The sequence below is a fragment of the Pelodiscus sinensis genome, chromosome 3 (genome assembly GCF_049634645.1).
Source record: "Pelodiscus sinensis isolate JC-2024 chromosome 3, ASM4963464v1, whole genome shotgun sequence".
In the NCBI taxonomy this organism is placed as follows: Eukaryota; Metazoa; Chordata; order Testudines; family Trionychidae; genus Pelodiscus; species Pelodiscus sinensis.
This window is the reverse complement of record NC_134713.1, coordinates 109799230-109817776: the sequence shown is the minus strand read 5'-3', so window position 1 is coordinate 109817776 and position 18547 is coordinate 109799230. Positions and strand designations below refer to the sequence as shown.

The 18547-nt window shown below is 40.6% G+C and overlaps 1 protein-coding gene across 8 annotated transcripts in view; it reads left to right on the top strand.

The window, feature by feature from the left end:
- Nucleotides 1-18547, top strand: part of IPCEF1 (interaction protein for cytohesin exchange factors 1) — a 90883-nt gene that overhangs the window by 37179 nt on the left and 35157 nt on the right. For all 8 annotated transcript variants that reach the window (XM_025180647.2, XM_075924475.1, XM_075924477.1 and 5 more), the window contains 3 exons: nt 9184-9257; nt 12812-12883; nt 16900-16961. In XM_025180647.2, the coding sequence (XP_025036432.1) occupies nt 9184-9257; nt 12812-12883; nt 16900-16961 (208 nt within the window). The remainder of the gene's footprint in view (nt 1-9183; nt 9258-12811; nt 12884-16899; nt 16962-18547) is intronic.

Sequence of the window (18547 nt, the reverse complement as noted above, 5' to 3'; positions counted from 1 at the left end):
GAGAAGGAGAAACACCCTCCCCACATTCCCCCTCTCACTGGAGCCTAGGATCCTATGAGGCCCAGGCTAGTAGGTTTTGTGGGGGGAGCCCGGAGCCTTGGGGGCCAGATCCAGGCTCCCCACCCCTGCTAGAGAGTTATTTTATAGAAAGGAACCAAACCCCTGTCTTTTTAGATGCTGTTAACTTTTCTTTCAGGGGAAAAGAGAAAACAGTTGAGGAGGCTTGGAGAAGTTCTTGTTGCAGCAATCATTGTTGAAGCCCAATCCTTCTTTCTTTAAGATAAAAAGAAGACAGACACATGAGGAGAGAAGAATAACAAAGATAGAAAACGCAGCTTCTGATGCTGCTGTTGAATCTCACTTTGAGCCTTGCTTCTTGAGAGATACGGGCAGAGCATACAGTTTTATCAGCCATTCTGAGATGTGTCAGACTTGGCGTGCTAAACAGAATCTTTTTGGACAGAAAGTAAAAAGGAAAGAGAGCTAGGAAAGAAGAAAACTAAAACTGGAAAGGAAATTGATATGAGTGAATGGAGCACATATCTCATATACCAGATAGCATCGGTTTCCTCTCCCTGGCTTGCTCTTTTCAGGTTTCTCTCTTACGATCAGGATGATGAAGGCCCAACAGTGTCGTGGTAGTTTCCAGGTCCATGGAGATGGTGGAGATGACAGCCATGATAATAAAACAGTCTCCTTCCAGTCCACATCTCTGGTGGGCACTGAGTGACCTCTAGATAGAGCATGTCCAAAAAGAGACAGCTATCTTAGTTAGTAAAGCCATTCAAAATACATTCAGTGATTTTTACTATAAACAATGTCTCCCATTTTGAGACTCATCAGCTTGTTGTCATCAATCTGTAACTTATGCCAGAGTAACCGCCACCGGGCAGATTTGAACCTGAGCTCTCTGGAATTTAATATAGGAGCCTCTACTGCTTGAGTTATAAAGCCAGCTGGAAGACCCTTCATTGCTGTTCTTTTAACTTAAGCAATCCAGTTTGTACTGGTTCGTTTGTCTCCAACTTTTGTTAAATTATATAAACAATTTTATGGAGCAGGCTGAGTTGGATTATTGTTACCTTGGACAATGTATAGCACAGCCCTCTGCCACATAACACCAATGAAACAGTGTCAAAGAGGACAATTCACTCACTTTTATTAAGTGAAAGCCATCCCAGTTCGATTAATTTCAGCAGGGTTACCCTAGGCATGTATTTGGACCATCATGTTTTATAGGTTAGTGCAAGGGTGGGCAGTACACCGGCAGCAGTTCACCAGGGTTAGCCCCTGACGGGCCACTGCTGCTATATTACACGCATGGTTGCAGGTACTGGCGATTGTAGCTCCCATTGGCCAAGAAGGGTGATCTGCCGCCAATGGGAGCTACAATTGCCAATACCTGTGGTTGTGCAGGTGAATATAGCAGTAGGGGACCACCAGGAGCTAACTCTGGTGGATCAAATCCGGCCTGTGGGCTGGTACTTGCCCATGCCGGCTTAGTGAATGTTTCCACCTCTTCATTTATTTTTAGAAATGCTTAGTAATGCCTTGGTCACTTAATCACTCTTGCTCCTAAATGCCAATGACTGGAACAGAATAAGGGCGCAGTGTTGTGGACAGGCATATAATAAATGTCTCCTAGTTTCTTTCTGAATTGCTGAAAGATATTATGGTCCCAATTCTCTGATATGACATCAGTTTTTATGCTGGTGTAATTGTATTACCTCCAGTGGAGCTAATCCTGATTTATGCCAGCACAACTAGCATAAGAATTGGGCCCTATTTGTTTTAAAGAACGTTAGAATGTTCTGGAGTTTTGATAGGGTGGGGATCAGCTTCTATGTATCAGGCTGTGAAGATGCAGCATGGTCACTTTCCACTTTAGCATCTAAACACTTAAGATTATGGCATAAAAGGGCCTGTACACACCGATCCTCATAGATGTTGAACAAACTAGTGAAAAATGGTGAAGGTAGAAATGAGCTGAGGTTAAATAAATGAAATAAGTCACTGACTTTGGCTACTCATGGTTCTGTATGACCCATTTCTTTATTTTAAAAAGCAAGAGTCTTTTTTTTTTTTTAAAGCTTTCCACAGATGCTACAGTCAACCAGACACTGACAACTGTAGCATAGCAACAGCAGTGTGGTGTTGATGGCCTTTTTTAAGAAATACTGGGAAAATATCAGAATTTGGATGGAATGTATAATTGAATGTACGTTTACTTTCTCAAGTTAGGGTGGGTATTCTCCGTAATCCCTGATGGATCATATACTCTTGATTAAATCTATTCTGGGGTCTCAGAAGCTGTGGAACTCTTCTTTAATCTGGCTATCATGTGCAAACCTTGCTAATTGTGGGCCTCTCACTGAAGAGGGAATGGGGAATGAATTCATTCACATCTCACTAGCAGTGTACCACAACACAGAAGCTGGGCAATCTCAACAGAAGCAGTGCCAGATTTATGACCTTAATAAAAGAAAGATGAGGAGAGACAGTTAAGGTAGTCAGGGAACACCTTGAGAGAAGGAAATTGAGAAGGATCTGACTGGGTAGAAAGGTGTGAATGAGAATTGGTTTGGGAATACGTGGAACAATCTTATTAAGTTAGTTTGGTCAGCTTCAAAATGGTTGATTGCATATCCAGACGAACTCCAGATATCTTTGAGAGTCACTCTTTGCTAGTCTCTGGTTCCCTCTTTTTGTTGTTATTTTGTACAGATGGATGCTTCAAAACGGAACATTCAGAAACATCACCAGGGTCTCCCTCCCCCGGCAGTTTTAGTTCTAGTCTGGAGGATTCATACTGAAACCTTGCAAGTGGGGCATTACTTCTGTATGGGAGGAGAAAAATGAACACAAATAATGCTGGTTTTAGACATCTGTTTCACCTCATGTCTGTCTCACATATGCACCCGTGATTCATTGGAAATTGGGAGACCAATCAACTGTGTGGGGTGTCTCTGTAAGATAATTTGTGTGACTTTCAGTGGATAGACAAAAATTCCGAGTTGTCTTCTGTAGCTATGCGCATGGTTTTAGAGATTGGGACTGTGAACAGTATCATGAGGAATCAACTTAGAAAAATCTTTTAATGGATGCTGTGAAAGGTGGTCCATGCATCTCTAGAAGTTTTGGTGCTCTACACATCCCCACATAGAGGCAGGCCCCTCTGTGGGGGAGGGAGGAGCTGCACTTAGGGCTGTGGGTGCAGGAGCTGTGGGGGGTGGGCAGGCGCAGGGGAGGGAGGCAGCAGAGGTTGGGCCTCATTCACTGACAGTTGGCCGGGGGAGGACGGGGAGAGGAGTTATGTGGCTGGGAGCCAGTAGAGTGGACTGGGCTGGGGCCAGGTAGCTCTGCTTCCTCCCACCACTGCCAGTGAATGTGTCTGACCCCTGCTAGTGGCACCAGGCCCCCCACTAATCCCCTGGGCCATGTCATGTGAAGAGGGAGTTTGGGGGAAAGGGTGGAATGGCGGTGGGGAGGAAGCAGAGCAGGGGCGGAATGGAGCAGGGACTGGAAGAGGTGGGGCAGGGACTTAGGGGAAAGGCTGGAGTGTGGGCAGGATGGGGGTGGAGCAGGGGCAGAGTGGGAGGCTACACTATGCAGCTGTGTATTTTGGGTATTGGTAGGGACAGCCTTGGGTCCAGGTGATGGTGGGCTCTCAATATTTATCCTCAAGTCTTGCTCTAACTAATTGTGTTTAAATTGTGCTCCTCAGGCCCTTTGGCACTGATGAAAAGTCATTGCCTTGGCTGACTGTTGGACTATGAAGTCAGTTTTGCAATTTGGTTCCTCACCAGACTGGATAAACATTACGGCAGGAGAACACTACAAAAATTATCTGAATTTGGTGCTTATCAGGGAAGCAGAGCATTAAATATACAAGAAAGCTGAACTTCTCACTAATGTCTACAAATGGTTCTCCTCCCTGCCTCAGCCACAAGTGAAGCATGATGTCTGATGAAGTCACTGAAACCGGTTTGGCCTGTTGGTGCTCTGCTGTTCAGTCTCCAGCGCTATTAGTTTTGTACTTCTCCCTCTCATTGCTTATGTTTGCTCTAAAAAGTTAAAACTAAATATCACTTAAAAAGTAAAGATGTTCATAAACCTTAGAGGAGGGTATATAATGTAATAAAGTAAATGGGAAGGTGTCTTTCACTGGGATTCTGCATTTTGTGTCTATCACAAATAGAGTTGGTTGAAATCTTTTGACTGAAAAGGCCTTTTAAAAAAAAAATTGGTCTGTTTTTAAAGAAAGTTTTCACAAAACAATTGTGTTTTGCAACAAATCTGGTGACATCTGTAATCAAAGTACTTTTCAAGGTTTTTTATATTCTTTTTTACTAAAACTAAAATGATTAATAAAGTATTTTATCAATAGCTTTAAGATGGCAAAACTTTACTAAAACAAATGGGTTCATTTTAAAGCTATTGAAATGTATATAATGCAATTATTTTGGTCTTCTATTGCTGTTTAACAATGCAATTAATCTTTTTAAAATCTTTTTTATCTTAAAATTAGTTGCAATTATTTTATAAAATAATTTGAAAGCTTAAAATGTTTTTAATTGGTCACAAACTAGCTATAGTCACTCACTTGTTCAGCAAGATGGCTGCTTCTAATAATACTAGTGATAATTTTTTTAAAAAGACATATCCAGTTAATTTAGAATGATATATTTTGGTTTATGAACTTTTGAACTGTTGGATAGTTTTCCTTTATATGTAGGGCAACCCACCTTAAAACCAAATGCAACAGCTTGTTCTAATTTTTGAACATCCTGCCATATAGGTAGATCGGGGTTCTTTCAATTGGAATCCTTCATTTTGAGACATTGCAACAAGACCACAGAGGAACTTGGCCTCATCATTATGAAATTACCGTAAAATCTTGAGTATAATGCGTACCTATGTATAATGCGCATATGCCTTTTAAAGGTCAAAATTCTTGAATAAACTAAACTCTTATCTATAATGCGCACCCCCATTATACTTGAGATTTTAAGGTATGCATAGGAAGGAAGGGCTCTCTGCCCAGCTGAGCTCATGCCTGCTGCGGGGTCCCTCTGCCCAGCTGAGCTCATGCACGCTGAGCTCTCACCTGCCCGGGGGAAGGGAGAGCCTCCCCCACCCAGTTGCCGGTGCGCCAAGCTCGCGCCTGCTGGGGGAGCCTCCCCTGCCCAGCTGTCCGTGCGCCGAGCTCTCGCCTGCCGGCCCCCGGGCCCAGCCCAGCCCAGTCCATGCCTGACTCCCTCCCCGCCCAGCTTGTGCCTGCTGAGAGTGAATTTAAAACTTTAAAAAAAAACCTCCTATGGATAATGCGCACCCCGACTTTGACGTTAAAAAAACGGGGGGAAAAGTGCGCACTATACTCGCAACTTTACGGTAATAATGGCGAATTTAGAATCAGGTTAGAAAATCTTTCTTGAGGCAAGTGATAATGGTTTATGACTTTCACAGAATTTTCACATCCAAAAAGTGATTGTAAAAATGACACCTTAAGTTCATATATCAGCTCCTGATGCTTATTTAGAATCCTATTTGCTGACTTCTGTGACTACAGCTATCACAACACTGCTCATAGACATACTTGCTGTGTGTCTTGGGATTACAGTGGAAATATCAGGTCTAGTTTACAGAACTGTCAGTTAAAAACAGAAACATAAGAAAAAACAAAACTAAACAAACAATGCCCCCCACACACATTGCCCAAAACAATAAAAGCATGTCCAACTTGTAAATGCATTAAATATGATGTGGAAATCACAAAGATACAATGAACATGGAACCCTAAAATGACACTTAGAGAATCACTTCTCAGGGTTTGATCCTGAAATATGCAAAGCACTTAAGCACCTACTTAACTTTAAGAATGCAAATAGTTAAGTGGCTTCAGTTGTTGCACATGCTTAGTGGAAGCACCTGTTTTTAAGTGTTCTGGTGTATTGAGGCTGTAAGTATGTCATCTTAAATGATTGAAAGGAATTATTCTTTTTAAAACAGTGTGACACACAGTGGGACAAAAGGGTCAATTAAAACCTGAAGTGCTTACCGTTATAGTCTACACTTGTTTGTAGAGCTGAATCCTCTGCAGGTCATTGGTGTGCATAATTATGTTTGGAAGGAACTAGGACTGGTATTCATAAATCCATACATTTTTAAAGTAAGGGGGTTCCATTAGATCATCTTGTGTGAGCTCCTGTATATCACAGGCCATAACATTTTTCCCATTTCCCCCCATATCGAGCCCAATAACTTGTTTGACTGAAGCATAACAACAAGTGTTTGGCTGTCAGTTCTGATTCTAAGATATCAAGAGATAGAGAATGCACCACTTCCGTTGGTCACTGGTTAATCACTCTCATTGCTAAAAACAATTAGTGCTTTATTTCCAATTTGCATATAGCAGACTTCAGCTTCCAGTCATATTTTTTGTTGTTGTACCTTTCTCTGCTAGAGTCCTTGGTATTTCCTCCCTGTGAAGGTACTTATATATTAAAATCAAGCCACTTCTAAATCTTCTTTTTGATAAAACAAATAGATTGAGCTTTTTAAATCTCTCTGTCAGGCATTTTGCCTAGTACTTGATGCATTTTTTAGCTCTTCTCTGAATTGTCTCCAGTTTTTCAACATCCTTCTTAAAATGGTATAAAGTGCATTAGGAGGACTCTGATGCCCAGGATTTGCATTTATTTTTAGCTATGGCAAACTTCCAACAGGAAATATCTTGTTGATCCCTCAAAAATACAGTATATAAAATATATACTATGGTACTGTGCAGTCATCTCTCTTCCTTTCTTTCTTTTTTTTTAAAAATAAATAGAGATTCATATTATAGGCTGCCAAAGAGCCTCCTGATGTTACAACGTTTATTGGTTCTTGCTTTATATTTCATTTTGTTGGTGTGTGGGTAGGGCTGGGGGGTGAGGGGAGGTGAAGGATGTTCCTTTTAAAAAATATCATCTTAATCTCGATTTCTAAAATTGTATAGTTTGATTGTGGGTGGACGGAGTGGAGAAACAGGCATTGTGGGTGTACCTTTCCAGTCCAATGGTGCATATAATAACAGCTGTTTCAGCGCTATGCTAGGAATCACATGGAGTACTTGTCTGTGTTGACATTTGTTTTTGAAAGCTTGTGCTGGGAAGAGAAATGTAGATTGTTTATTGTACTTGGCTTTGGAGAGATGGGGTTTTTGGTACTCTAACACTGCATAACTACGGTAGTTCTCTTCCCTTAATGCTGTCAGTAGCCAGACTCTGGAAGGCATGCTCACGGAATTCCTTTCTCTCTTCTTGGCTTTCCTTTAATTTTCCATTCGTTTACTAGGGCTACTAGGTTGAAAGCATTAGTTCAGGGTGTTGTTTACCCTATTTTAAATATGATGCAGTTTTAGTAAAATTCCCTTTTGTTTATTATTTTTCCTTCCCTCCCCTCACCCCCCCAAAAAAAACCTTCTGATCTCCTGCTCACTATATTTTAATGTAATTACATTTCAACATGGGAAACATATAAGTAAGCCTACCCTAGTCTGTAGCACTCTGGACAGATAGTTAAAATTAGAATCTAGAGAAGACAAAAAACAGCAGCAAACCAGTATTTCTCATTGTAGAAGTCACTCCACAAAACTGCAATTTCCTCACCTCCTATGATTAACCTCATTGCTTCCTCTGCACTTAATTACTCAATCAATGTCTTCAGCCACTCTAGTTTAGATATTTGACACATAAAAACGTGAGACTATTCTTGGCTACCATCCCCCTTTTCATAGTCACTTCATATTCACAGACAAACAATGTCATTTGAGGTGCTGTCAGTCTTCTGCATCTGAATTGTCCCTGTGCTTTGAATTACCTTGAGATAGCTTAGCTGCTTTTCACAATGTACGTTTTCAGAATTATAATGTGGTAAGGTTGAGGGGGAGGACGAGAAAGGAGTAGCTCAGGAATTAATATTTCTCATGGTTTTTGAAAGTGAAAATCTGTATTTTCCCTACACATGTAGATGCAGGTTCTTGTTTGTCTGCATCATGGCCATTCATAAGAGGAGAAGGGTTCAGATCTACAGAGACTGAGCACAATGCTCAATTGAAAGAAGGAAGACATAGGGATGGATTTTAGCAACAGGCTGCAACCTTATTGGGGAGGGGTTCTGTGCCTTTCCTTCCCCAGCACCCTTGTGTCTTGCAGGCCAGGCACTTAACTGAGTTCAGGATAAGCTTAATTATCCAAATATACCTGTAAATCAGACACTTAGATATTTAAATTACACTGGCAATGTTGTGAACAATTAAAGGAAGCCTGGATAAAATCTGGCCCTTTATTTTAGCAAGGTGTATTAAGCAGTGTTGTGCTGAATGTCAAGCCAGCTCAAGCACTTACTCCTCTGAGATTGCCATGCCTGCAAAAAGAAGACTTATATTGACATTATCCTTTACCTCCCAAGAGAAGAGGCTTCTGGTTTTTTGGAGTTGAAGGTTAAGAGTTCAGCTTCCCATGTACCCTGTATGAGGTTTGGCCGATCACTTTGTTCATGTACAGCAGTAGCTGATTGAGACCACTGATCATTGCAAAGGGATCTGTAGTCCGCTAGCTCCTCCTGTTCCAACCCCAGACTACATTTTGCTTTTGGAGCTTATGTCTGGAGCTGACCCTAAGACCCAGAAATCTCAGAGGAGTAGCTGTGTTAGTCTGTAACTTAAAAAAAATATTTTAAAAAATGAGTGGTCCTGTAGCATCTTAGAGACTAACAAAAGAAAATGGACAGCATCATGAGCTTTCATGGGCACAACCCACTTCTTCAAATGAGTGGTGTAAGAGTGTGATTTTGTGATAAATCTTGAATACAAGCACAGTTGTTCCAGAGGAGGGAATAATCTTCCCTAACCTTATGTAGGTTCAGATTCCATACCCTCTTGTGCCTGTTCACCTCTTCTAGTTGGCCTCTGGGGGTATGGAATAAAACCTATGCCCGCACCTTGTTCACTTGCACAGCAGGCAGTTTAGTGACACTACCATCACAGTGGCATAGACAACCCACAGTCACATAAAACCAAACCCTATCTGTTTCCTTGCAGTAGAGATGTATGCACACAAAATAAAAGTTTGTCAGGAATTGATATAATCTTGGTCCCCTCATTGGAGCCTGGGTTAATGCTGGTGACATATTTTGTTGCAGGCAGAGAAAGCTGAAGGATTCATCAACCTGCCAGACTTCACTGTGGACCGAGCAAGTGAATGCAAGAAAAAACAGTAAGTGTGTCATGTCACATAGCCCACAATTTGGCTGATTAAAGATTTTTACACAGCAAAAGCTGCACTTGAATTTGATGGTGGTCAGTGAGAGAGGCTGGAGATCAGAAATAGCATGATAGATTATCTGAACAAGAACTTCTGAATTTCTTACTTGCACCATGACTGGACCTAACTTTTGTCCAAAGAATAGCCATTTTGTGGTTTTGACATTGCTTGGGAAATTATTTTATTTTATTTAGCTGCTATGCCTTTTTTGCTTACCATGTCCTACTTGCACTGAGTATCTAGCCTTCCATGAAGAACTCTGTCATGGGATTAAAGCAGTTTTAGGAGTTGTGCAAAGTGAATTTGGTGCACCTTGTAAAGATAAAATTTATGGCATACAGAATCAGTAAACAACAAATATGTTTTTATGTTAAGGGCTTTATTCCTACAGGTATCCAAATAGGAAAAATCTTGATTATTAACCCAGCCAGTTAAGAAAATATAGTTAATGATATAAATAATACTGATGTGTATTAACAGGGATTATTAAGTAAGTTACAGTGGGGGATGTCTAGGTTGGATATTAGAAAAAACTATTTCACCAGGAGGGTGGTGAAGCACTGGAATTGGTTACCTAGGGAGGTGGTGGAATTTCCATCCCTAGAAGTTTTTAAGTCCCAGCTTGATAAAGCCCTGGCTGGGATGATTTAGTTAGGACTGGTTCTGCTTTGGACAGGGGGCTGGACTCAATGAGCTCCTGATGTCTCTTCCAGCCCTAGCATTCTATGATTCTATGATTATTATTGAAATGATATTACTGCCATGGGATATTCACTAGGATATGCTTGAGGATCACAGAGAAGTCTGTGTTTGTGCAGGCATGACAGCTTGCTTACATAGCAGCATATAATGACTGATATATTGCCATACCCTGGGCTGGAGTTAAGGACAGGCAACCCATGTGACAGCCTGGCTTGCAGGACACTGGGTTCAGGATGCTGTTTTTCTTGTTAGCAACAAAAGGGAAAATAGAATACCCTTTGAAAATGTTTGAGGAATCATTTTTCACTAACGTCCTAACATTTCCTAAAAGAGAACCTTGTGGAGCTTTCCAGACTTTCTGAGAACTACATTTTCCTTGAACCTTCTAGAATGTTGTCAGACATGCCCTTGCAGGTATAAAAGTGGTGGCACGTTGCCAGTCAGTACTGAGATATAAGAGCAAAGTGTCAGAAATGAAAGCCTGGGACCTGGGTTAACATTCTAAGGCTGTCACCTAGTATGACACATTTTAATGCTGGTCCTTCCTGTATTGGTGCACAGATCAATTTCTTGATGTTAGTACATTTCAGTTATTCTTAAAATATTTTTCTATAAGCATAGAGAACATGATTATTTTTCTTATTTGCTTATATTGGCATGAATAAATACAGATTTAAGGATCCTAGCATGTCAATTTATCATCTCTCATGACAGGGATAAATAATGCAAATCATTCAGCAAAGTCATGAAATGGCCTACAAATGCAATAAAAACAAGGTATCCAACAGTTTAATAAATGGAGGGGGTGGAAATGCCAAAACTATTCCTTGCCTTGGGCATCATTTGGTCTTGGGCCATCCCTGACCATTGTATTCTATACACTACTTTTGGCTTCCAGCTGCATCTAAACGCAGTTCAAGGAGTTAGTTTTTAATCTATAAAATACTGCATGGTTTTCACCTGGCTTTTAAGGGAATGCTCTCCTCTCTGTGCTCTATCTCCATATTTTTCTTGAGGCATGCTTCCTGGAAAGCTTGTTACTTGAATTCTTGAGGAACAGAGGCAAAATGTTATGAGTAAGAGTCTATGGCTCCAGAGTTCCCTATTTGTTCTCAGAGCTCATGTTGGCTAAGCCACATAAAACACAGCAGGTGTAGACTGTTTCTTTTGGCTTCAATGAACCATTTGCACCATTAAGCATGATAGATAGTGTTTGTAAATGAGGGGCCCAATGTGCCTAAGGTTAGGCCCTCAAGCATGAAATGTTCAGTTGTAAGTCACCTGGTGTGTTTATGTTCCTTGAGTGGATGAGTGACACCTTTAGAATGAGGATTCCTATGTGAATACTTTGCAAATTGATTGTTTGCTTTCTGTAGCTATTCCTCAATTATTTTCCAACTGATTGTTGCAGTGATCATTTCTGACACAAGCTACTTTGGTAGAGTTTTTGCCATTACTGTAAATCAGGGGTGTCCAAACTTTTTTCAAAGAGGGCCAGATTTGAAGAAGTGAACATGCGTGAGGGCCGTCCCCGCACCCTCAGCCCCAAGGTGGAGGGCCCGCGGAGTCGGAGGCGGGTGGAGAGCGCAGGACACGCCGGCCTCACGGCGGCCCGGGGGCAGGGCGAACCCGCAGCCGAGCGGGGGAGCGGGGCTGTGGACGTGCCCTACAGGGCAGGCTCTAGGACCGCGGAAGCCATGGGCTGCGGCGGCGCGGCCGGAAGCAGCGCGCTGGGCGCGCCAGTTCAAAAGAGCGCCGGGGAGCCAGGAGAGGGGGAGGAAGCGGGGGCCGTATTAAACCGGAACACGGGCCGCAATTGGCCCACGGGCCGGACTTTGGACATGCCTGCTGTAAATGAAAACCGCCCCCCCCCCCCCAGATATTTTGAGAAAAAGTGCCCTATGATCTGCTTAGGCTGCCTGAAATCCTCTAGTTAACTACAGAACAGAGATGCAATTGCCTGTAGAAGTGTCATTTTTTTCAATTCTAATTTAACAAGTAGCTAGCTCAGTCTTCATTGCTGTACATTTCTTCATTGAAGCTGCCATTGACAGAGTTGATGATGCATGTTTATGTGGACACTTGCTAACAATATTTGGATTGAGTTCAATTCATTTTATGTAACCCACCAAGCAACCATGAAACGGGATTGACTTTTATTACAGTCCCATGGGCAGCTTCCAGTCCCATTGGCCCTCCAGAAATTTACTAGAAGGCAACTTTATTGCTTTTCTGAAACAAGATGACTTACTCTTTTGGGAGGAAACAGAACAGAGGTGAATTGAGATGGATTCTATGTGAGCATCCAGAATTGGAAACTTTTTTTCTTTAGTCTGCACATCTCTCTTGTGACACTTTGGTGTTTATTCCCAAGCCTATAGCATTGTTGATTTGATAGAGGGCAGCCAATATCACTGTAACATTTACTCTTACAAGTATCTTTTTAACTCCTTCTCTTCATCAAAAATGTGTAAAAATCAGGCGGCCACAAAATGACCCTACAATGCTAAAAATATGTTAGTAATTTTTTTCTTCTGAAAATGTCCTTTCAGTCTTGATATGCCTCTTCTCTATTTTGACTCATCGTTCTTTATATCTTTGCTAAAATGTCTGACCTCTAAAAGTCCACTAAAAATGTCAAACAATTTTGAAGAAAAAATACATTTCTTAATAGACTGGGGTGTACAAAAGTGTTATGATTTGGATAATTTGGTCATACAATTTCATGGTTTTTTCTCTACCTTAATTAACTCTCTCTCTCTCTCTCTCTCTCTCTCTCTCTCTCTGTTGTTTGTTTCTTGAAGTGCTATTAAGGTCAGCCACCCACAGATCAAGACTTTTTATTTTGCAGCAGAGAATGTGGAGGAAATGAATAGGTAAGTAACAGAAAGTGAACATCTTTATCCTTGTCTACCATCTTAGAACCATTCCTTTGCCCCAGGTTGGTTTTTTTAGATGGCAAGTAGTAGTTGTGATTCAAGAGTATTCTTAGATTGTTGTTTCTGTTTTTTCTTATTGATGCAGTAATGGATATCTTCAAGGTAAATGTAAGATAAAACACTCTGATCTACTGGTGGTTGTTTAAAAATGTGCCAATTTAATTAAGATACTATGTAGTGGCAATATTTGATCTTTGGGTATGTCTACACTACCCCGCTAGTTCGAACTAGTGGGGTAATGTAGGCATACCGCACTTGCAAATGAAGCCCGGGATTTGAATTTCCCGGGCTTCATTTGTATAAGTGGGGAGCCGCCATTTTTAAATCCTCGCTGGTTCGAACCCCGTGCAGCGCGGCTACATGGGGCTCGAACTAGGTAGTTCGGACTAGGATTCCTATTCCGATCTACCGGTACAGGAACTATACGATTAAGTTAGGATCCTATTATAAAGCCCATTTTCAGTAAGTCCATCACAAAATCACAAAGATAAATCAGTTTTCCTAAAGTTCTCATAAACTAGCAATCCTCAAAGATTAACTCTTGCCCCTGTTGTTAAGCCTTTAAAATATGATCTGTATTGTGAATTATGAATTGTCTGACAAATTTTAATACACTTTAAATAATACAAATGGAAATTTCGTATACAATCTTACAAAGGAAGGTACGGTACAATAGGCTATACACTGATTTGATATCAGAGGGGTAGCCGTGTTAGTCTGAATCTGCAAAAACAACAAGAAGTCCTGTGGTACCTTATAGACTAACAGATATATTGGAGCATATGCTTTCGTGGGCAAAGACCCACTTCATCAGATGCATGTGACGAAGTGAGTCTTTGTCCATGGGCATATGTTCCAATATATCTGTTAGTCTATAAGGTGCCACAGGACTTCTTGTTGTTCTTACTGATTTAATAATGGCCCTGATTTTAAAGCCATAATGAAATTTACCTAACTACAGTTTGCAAAATATATTTTGTGAGGATGGAGTGAGACATGCCTGCATAGGTTTTAATTTGTCACTCAAAGGAGACTAAATATTTCAGAATTGAATATTACGACACTCATATCTTCCAGCTGAGTTCAAAAAGTGGTATTGTTTCCTTGTGTGCCTTCCTCTTGACTACATCTTTTAAAGTCAACTTCTTTCTTTTCAGAAGTTTCTTCTACCTAATATTCACTCTCTCCCTTTCCTTCTCAATTTACATACCCTGAGATTTTCACTGTATAGAAGAGATTAGATCTATGGTACACTGAGGGAGATGTAATGTCCCTTTGTATGGTGCTCCCTGCTCCTCCTGGCTGGTTGCAATGAGTATAGCTACTTATACTTGCAGAAGTGTACAAAAACTAATTTCCACAACCATCCCCTTCCTCAGTGAGGTCAGTATGTATCATTACTCTACTTTCCTGACTGGACAAAGAGGCAAAGAGAAGTTACATTATTTTCCAAAAGTTCAATGTCAGATCAAGGATTAGATGTCTTACTACCACTGGCTTCTCTCTATACCCCAAGATCACAATGCCTGACAAACAAGCTGCTTAGTATTAGTTATTATTACTACACAGAGCCCTATAGACTCATTGCACTTTATGTATAAGCAGCATTCCTATCTGCCACAGAATACAATCTACAGTAGTAGACACAAACGGAATATAAGTTGCATGTAAGTCAGACAATGTCGAATGTAAAGTTAAGTCAATAAGGAGTAAAAAATACTCCATGCATAGTTGGGTGACTTCTAAAATTAATTTTGCTTCAGCAGTATTCACATTCTTATTTTCACTTGTTTTTCATGAATATTGAAGCAAACAATTCCTACAAATGTTCATAGAAAAAAAACATGTGGACCTGCCACCAAGATTCCTTTATCTACAAAAAAAAATTCATTTTGTACTGGAGGAAAAATCCACGTACATTGAGAAAATAGTTTTTGTGCTTTTATATGCACAGTTTCTCACTAATGTACCCAAGACGCTGAAAGACATCTCAAAACAAACAAAATCTCATTATAGCTTAAAAAAAAATCAAACCAGAGTGTAGTTAAGTAAAATCAAACTGTAGTTAAGTAAAAAAATCAAATATCTGTCATCTTGGTTCCAATCCTGAAACTGTTTACACTTGTCACTAGTTCCACTGAACACCACCACACCGGTCATCTGAAGAAGTGGGTTGTGCCCATGAAAGCTCGTGATACCACCTACATGTTTTGTTAATCTTTAAAGTACTACAAGACTATTGGTTGTTTTTTAAAGTTTTTCCTGTTACAGACTAACTCAGCTACCCCTCTGAAGCATGTGTAAAGTTTCTCATGTACGTAAAAGTTTATAGGGTTATGACCTTTGTTTGTGACTCCCACAGGCTTTCATCCATTAAACTACTAATGAGTTTATTCAGGGAGTAGTATGCTTCATTTATTTGGTACATGTGTTTGAAGATGAACTCTTTGCAGTAGTCAAGCAAACATATAGAGCAAATGAGTGCTGGATAGCAGATAGCTACATGTGTCTACCAATGTGCACTTTACACTCCTACGTGATGGCAACCTTTTAAATCTGGACTTTTTTTTAAACCTATCTCTTCTGTTTGAAAGGATCAAATGATTTATAAATCAAAAAGGTACAAAAACTGTAACCTGGTGTCACTTTATGCACGAAGAGAACACAGCCCTCTAGGGAAGGCGAGAAAGAGAGCAGCTGTTAATAGCATGCAACAGTGCTACTGAACAGTTTAGAACAGGAAGTGAAGAATGCTATATAAAACTGATGTTAGAAAGGCAGAACATAACTTACACAATTTTCAATTTGGTCAGGAAGCCTGAGTTAAAGGATCTACTCTTACAAAGTACACTGTAATCTGATCAGAGCATGAGATTGTGTAACCCTGGGGAACAAACAATATGTTACAATACCTTAAATAATGGAGATATTGGTTCAGATTCCTAAGTATGGAGGCAGTTTTAAAATAGAGGGACTTTTAAATAGCCTTACAAACAATTCCTTAGCCTGTGAGGTGAGGGGTACATATCATCTTCTTAGATGCTTGAAAGCGACCTTTGAAATCAACGGGACTAGTAGGTATTTTAAGGAGAGTCTGCACTATAGAGGCTCACCATCAGCTTGGCTGCTGTAGCACTGTGCTGTATAGACACTTGCTACCACAATGGAATGGGTTATTCCATTGCTGTAGCAAGTCCATCTCTCCAACAGGCAGGTTACGTCTAGACTGGCATGATTTTCCGGAAATGCTTTTAACGGAAAAGTTTTCCATTAAAAGCATTTTCGGAACAGAGCGTCTAGATTGGCACGGATGCTTTTCTGCAAAAGCACTTTTTGCGGAAAAGCGTCCATGCCAATCTAGACGTGCTTTTCCGCAAAAAAGCCCCGATTGCCATTTTCGCGATCGGGGCTTTTTTGCAGAAAATAAATCTGGGCTGTCTACAGTGACCCTTTTGTGCAAAAGTTTTGCGCAAAAGGACTTTTGCCCGAATGGAAGCAGCATAGTATTTCCGCAAAAACACTGACAATCTTACATGAGATCGTCAGTGCTTTTGCGGAAATTCAAGGGCCAGTGTAGACAGCTGGCAAGTTTTTCCGGAAAAGCGGCTGATTTTCCGGAAAAACTGGCCAGTCTAGACACAGCTGCAGTGTTTAGCTTGATGTAAGAATTATTCCATTAGCCTAGTGGTGTCTTCACTGGATCTTCCTTTAGCTTAACTACTTTGCAGTGGGCATGACATTTTTAACAGCCTAGATGTAGGCAAGCCAACCTCACGTGGCAGGGTAAACTTGCCCTGAATCCCACAGGAAGTTTAAACTGAGGGTCAAAGAAAAGAACGCTGGTGGTGAAAATCAAATTTAGGAAGATGGCTGTATCTGAAGACTGTCAGAGATGTTGCAGGGCAGTTTACAAATATTCCTAAACATGTGTTTGCTTTCTGTTTATAACACAGGTGGCTAAATAAACTGGGATTAGCTGTAATTCCCCAGGCATCCAATGGAAAGAATGAGGAAGGTATGTTCACATCACAATTTTTTTGCATGGAAGTTTGGAACCATTTCATTTTTTTTCTTACCCTGTGAAATTTTTTTGTGCAAAATTTCTTGTTAACCCTGTTCTCCTTAAACTTTTAGTTAGTGGCTCATTAGTTGTTAGATGTTTCACTAGCACCAATAAGCCATCTGTGCCCTGAAATATCTGATTTCAATCAACCAAGGCATAGCCATTAATTGTTTGGCAACCGTGAAATGTATGGTTTAAAAGCGTTTCCATAATTTATTCATTAATGAAATATTACATATGTAGTGCTTTCTAGGCATAAAATGACAAATCCCTGCATCCCGGGAGTTTTACAGCCTAAATGGTTCACTCTGTGCGTATGAACACCAAAAGGTTCTGATACACGCTTCTCTTTAGGCACTTTGCTACTTCTGCGAATGAGGGATTTAGTTTGTACATAGAACACATTCACATAGGCTAACTGTGCTGAGCTTGCTCAGTGCCATATGGTGTGGTATTACAAGCTGCTTTGTGCTGATAAAAATCACTGGTGGTGATATCTTGAGGTACCTGGAGAAGCAGAATGCCTCACAGTCTCCTTTGGGTAAACTGAGATACAGTTGTGTTTTTCCTTCCTTCTCTTTAACAGAAACCTCCATTCACTGGTTCCCTAACTTTCGCCCCAAACTTGCCACTTATGGATATGTTCCCTAGTGACTCTTCATTCAGGTATTAGAGCAGTTTGGGGCAAGTGGTGAGCATGTTGCTACATTGGATCTTAGGTCTTGTGGCAGGGAACCCAATGTGATAGGTATGTCAGAAGAGGGAAGTTTGGTGCAGCTTTGCTGGAGCTGTATAGGCAAGCAACAGAATGGCTGGTTGGAAGAGTATGACAAAAATTTGACTGGCAGTCTCTCAGTATTATGGAAACAAATAGGAGATTAAAAATGAAATAACCAGGAAGCATACTATGCTAGCTGTGTTTGGGGAAATAGCTGAAGCAAAAGGAGAGAGAGGAAAATAAGAAGCAATTTAAATTAGGAAAGTCAATTGAGCTTAATAGGAACTATGCAAGTGGACGAAAGAGCTCCTATCCTGAGAAACTCTACTCAGCTAACCTCTACAGCAGGTGACTAAGTTATCAGCACTTTATCATCAGAACAGATGTAATGTTGTCTGGCATTTTTTCAGACTTTTAAAAGCTGACATACTTCATTCTTGTTTTAAGGAAAATTAATCCCTTCCCATCTCCTCCCCTGTACTCCTGAAATGTGTATTGTTACAGGCCTATCCATCTTCCTCCTGTTAGGTAGGTGGGTACACCCCACATTTTGGGAAATTGCTTACATAGCCTAAGGACATACCATAGTTCCCAGCACTCTAATGCTTTCCTTAGGGTCAGTAAAGGAGCTCTTGAATTCCTGCTTTTCTGGGGGAACATGTGAGGGAACTGGTTTCTGTGCATTTAGTTCCTCCTGCAATCCATGTGCAATATCCGAAGCCAGGTATAGATTTTACTGTTCTGGTGTGAGATGTGTATATAAAAAAAGAGCTGCAGAAAGAATATAAGAATATTTTCTTTATTAATCAATAGTTCCTTT